This window comes from Oncorhynchus kisutch, linkage group LG5 (genome assembly GCF_002021735.2).
Source record: "Oncorhynchus kisutch isolate 150728-3 linkage group LG5, Okis_V2, whole genome shotgun sequence".
Taxonomy (NCBI): Eukaryota; Metazoa; Chordata; class Actinopteri; order Salmoniformes; family Salmonidae; genus Oncorhynchus; species Oncorhynchus kisutch.
Window position 1 is genome coordinate 5,258,351 of NC_034178.2, and position 3,784 is coordinate 5,262,134.

The window sequence follows — 3,784 nt, forward strand, 5'->3', positions numbered from 1 at the left end:
AGAGAGGAGAGAGAGAGAGAGAGAGAGAGAGAGAGAGAGAGAGAGAGTTAATGGGTCTGTCGATCTGTCTGTTTGTCTGTCCGTCCCGCTGTCCATCTGTCCGTCTGTCTATGTCTCTTACCTCTATGTAAGGGAAGGTCATGCCTATGATGAAGTTGCTGGTCCAGTTGGTGCAGCCAGCCAGAGCTAGAGCAGCAGGCCTGGGGCCCTGACTGAATAACTCAGCCACGATGAACCAGGGGATGGGACCAGGGCCGATCTCAAAGAAACACACAAACAGGAAGATGGCCGACATGCTGACATAGGACATCCAGGAGTAGACACTCTGGAGAGGAGAGGAGAGGAGAGGAGAGGAGAGGAGAGGAGAGGAGAGGAGAGGAGAGGAGAGGAGAGGAGAGGAAAATAGAACACCTCATTGTTTTACTCTGGAGGGACAAGAGATGGTTAAAAAACACAGGAAACAGTCAAATACAGACAGGAAATGTACACTCTAAAGTACTGAAACCCTATTGGTAGAGAGATTGAGACAGATTTTTGATTGGTCATACCAGGTACACAAGGCCGACTGTCATGGAGACGGCACAGATACACATCCCACCTAAACCAATCAGAGTCAACGTTCGTCTGCCGGCCCTGTCCATTAGAGCCACCTGCAACACACACACATTTCAGTGTGACTGTTTGCATCACTGACCTACAAATGGTTAGTGCACGTGTTAGTTTGTCAGTGTGTGTGTGTGTGTGTGTGTGTGTGTGTGTGTGTGTGTGTGTGTCTTCCCGTACCGACACCATCGTAAAGACGGTATTGAGAACTCCTACTCCAATGGTTGCATAGACAGGCTGAGTGACTCCTGCTTTCTCAAAGATGGCTGTCGAGTAATAAAAGATCTGAAGAGATTAAAACAAACATTATGTTTCCATTCAGTAAAGCAGAGTCATAAAAACCTCAATCTGACTTATCCAGGCTGTTAAAACGATTGTAAAACAATATACAACAATATAAAAGAACATAAAAAAGATACAATGAAATCACTGGTGACTCAACACACACACACACACACACACACACACACACACACACACACACACACACACACACACACACACACACACACACACACACACACACACACACACACACACACACTAACAATTCTCTCTCACTCAGTAACACTCCCTCTCATTTCTTCCTGTATTCCCTCTCTCAGACACTTGTTCCCTCTCTCCTCTCTCTCTAAGTAATTCACAGAGTTGATTCCAGACAGTTGTTCCCTCTCTCTAAGTAATTCACAGAGTTGATTCCAGACAGTTGTTCCCTCTCTCTCAGTAACTCACAGCGGTGATTGCAGACAGTTGTTCCCTCTCTCTCAGTAACTCACAGCGTTGATTCTAGACAGTTGTTCCCTCTCTCTCAGTAACTCACAGTGTTGATTCCAGACAGTTGTTCCCTCTCTCTCAGTAACTCACAGTGTTGATTCCAGACAGTTGTTCCCTCTCTCTCAGTAAAACATGTGTTGATTCCAGACAGTTGTTCCCTCTCTCTCAGTAACTCACAGCGTTGATTCTAGACAGTTGTTCCCTCTCTCTCAGTAACTCACAGTGTTGATTCCAGACAGTTGTTCCTTCTCTCTCAGTAACTCACAGCGGTGATTGCAGACAGTTGTTCCCTCTCTCTCAGTAACTCACAGCGTTGATTCTAGACAGTTGTTCTCTCTCCCCCTCTCTCTCGGTAACTCACAGCGTTGATTCTAGACAGTTGTTCTCTCTCCCCCTCTCTCTCAGTAACTCACAGTGTTGATTCCAGACAGTTGATCCCTCTCTCTCAGTAACTCACAGCGTTGATTCTAGACAATTGTTCTCTCTCCCCCTCTCTCTCAGTAACTCACAGTGTTGATTCCAGACAGTTGATCCCTCTCTCTCAGTAACTCACAGCGTTGATTCTAGACAGTTGTTCTCTCTCCCCCTCTCTCTCAGTAACTCACAGTGTTGATTCCAGACAGTTGATCCCTCTCTCTCAGTAACTCACAGCGTTGATTCTAGACAATTGTTCTCTCTCCCCCTCTCTCTCAGTAACTCACAGTGTTGATTCCAGACAGTTGATCCCTCTCTCTCAGTAACTCACAGCGTTGATTCTAGACAGTTGTTCTCTCTCCCCCTCTCTCTCAGTAACTCACAGTGTTGATTCCAGACAGTTGATCCCTCTCTCTCAGTAACTCACAGCGTTGATTCTAGACAATTGTTCTCTCTCCCCCTCTCTCTCAGTAACTCACAGTGTTGATTCCAGACAGTTGATCCCTCTCTCTCAGTAACTCACAGCGTTGATTCTAGACAGTTGTTCTCTCTCCCCCTCTCTCTCAGTAACTCACAGTGTTGATTCCAGACAGTTGATTCCTCTCTCTCAGTAACTCGCAGTGTTGATTCCAGACAGTTGTTCCCTCTCTCAGTAACTCACAGCGTTGATTCTAGACGGTTGTTCTCTCTCCCCCTCTCTCTCAGTAACTCACAGTGTTGATTCCAGACAGTTGTTCCCTCTCTCAGTAACTCACAGCATTGATTCTAGACAGTTGTTCTCTCTCCCCCTCTCTCTCAGTAACTCAAAGTGTTGATTCCAGACAGTTGATCCCTCTCTCTCAGTAACTCACAGTGTTGATTCCAGACAGTTGTTCCCTCTCTCTCAGTAACTCACAGTGTTGATTCTAGACAGTTGTTCTCTCTCCCCCGCTCTCTCAGTAACTAACAGTGTTGATTCCAGACAGTTATTCCCTCTCTCTCGGTAACTCACAGTGTTGATTCCAGACAGTTGGTCACTCTTTCTCAGTAACTCACAGCATTGATTCCAGACAGTTGATCCCTCTCTCTCAGTAACTCACAATGTTGATTCTAGACAGTTGTTCCCTCTCTCCCCCTCTCTCTCAGTAACTCGCAGTGGTGATTCCAGATAGTTGTTCCCTCTCTCTCAGAAACTTACAGTGTTGATTTCAGACAGTTGTTCCCTCTCTCTCAGTAACTCACAACATTGATTCCAGACAGTTGTTCCCTCTCTACCCCTCTCTCTGAGTAACTCACAGTGGTGATTCCAGACAGTTGTTCCCTCTCTCTCATTACCTCACAGCGGTGATTCCAGACAGTTGTTCCCTCTCTCCCCCTCTCTCGGAGTAACTCACAGTGGTGATTCCAGACAGTTGTTCCCTCTCTCTCAGTAACTCACAGCGGTGATTCCAGACAGTTGTTCCCTCTCTCTCATTACCTCACAGCGGTGATTCCAGACAGCTGTTCCCTCTCTCCCACTCTCTCGGAGTAACTCACAGTGGTGATTCCAGACAGTTGTTCCCTCTCTCTCAGTAACTCAAAGCGTTGATTGCAGACAGATGTTCCCTCTCTCCCCCTCTCTCGGAGTAACTCACAGTGGTGATTCCAGACAGTTGTTCCCTCTCTCTCAGTAACTCACAGCGGTGATTACAGACAGTTGTTCCCTCTTTCTCAATACCTCACAGAGTTGATTACAGACAGTTGTTCCCTCTTTCTCAGTACCTCACAGAGTTGATTACAGACAGTTGTTCCCTCTCTCTCAGTACCTCACAGAGTTGATAACACACAGTTGTTCCCTCTCTCTCAGTAATTCACAGCATTGATTACAGACAGTTGTTCCCTCTCTCTCAGTAACTCAGAGTTGATTACAGACAGTTGTTCCCTCTTTCTCAGTAACTCACAATGTTGATTCCAGACAGTTGTTCCCTCTCAGTACCTCACAGCATTGATTCCAGACAGTTCTTCCGTCTCTATC

At 46.3% G+C, this 3,784-nt stretch overlaps 1 protein-coding gene across 2 annotated transcripts in view; it reads right to left on the reverse strand.

Annotated features, from left to right (window-relative positions):
• LOC116374156 (solute carrier family 2, facilitated glucose transporter member 4-like) overlaps nucleotides 1–3,778 on the reverse strand; it is a 6,401-nt gene extending 2,623 nt beyond the window's left edge. The window contains exons 1-4 of one of the 2 annotated variants that reach the window (XM_031824219.1): nucleotides 1,336–3,778; nucleotides 784–888; nucleotides 549–650; nucleotides 122–325 (exon numbers count right to left, since the gene is read on the reverse strand). In XM_031824219.1, coding sequence (XP_031680079.1) covers nucleotides 122–325; nucleotides 549–650; nucleotides 784–792 — 315 coding nt within the window. In that variant the 5' untranslated portion in view covers nucleotides 793–888; nucleotides 1,336–3,778. The remainder of the gene's footprint in view (nucleotides 1–121; nucleotides 326–548; nucleotides 651–783; nucleotides 889–1,335) is intronic. The other variant, XM_031824220.1, reaches the window with a different exon arrangement.
• Between the last annotated feature and the right edge of the window lie 6 nt (nucleotides 3,779–3,784).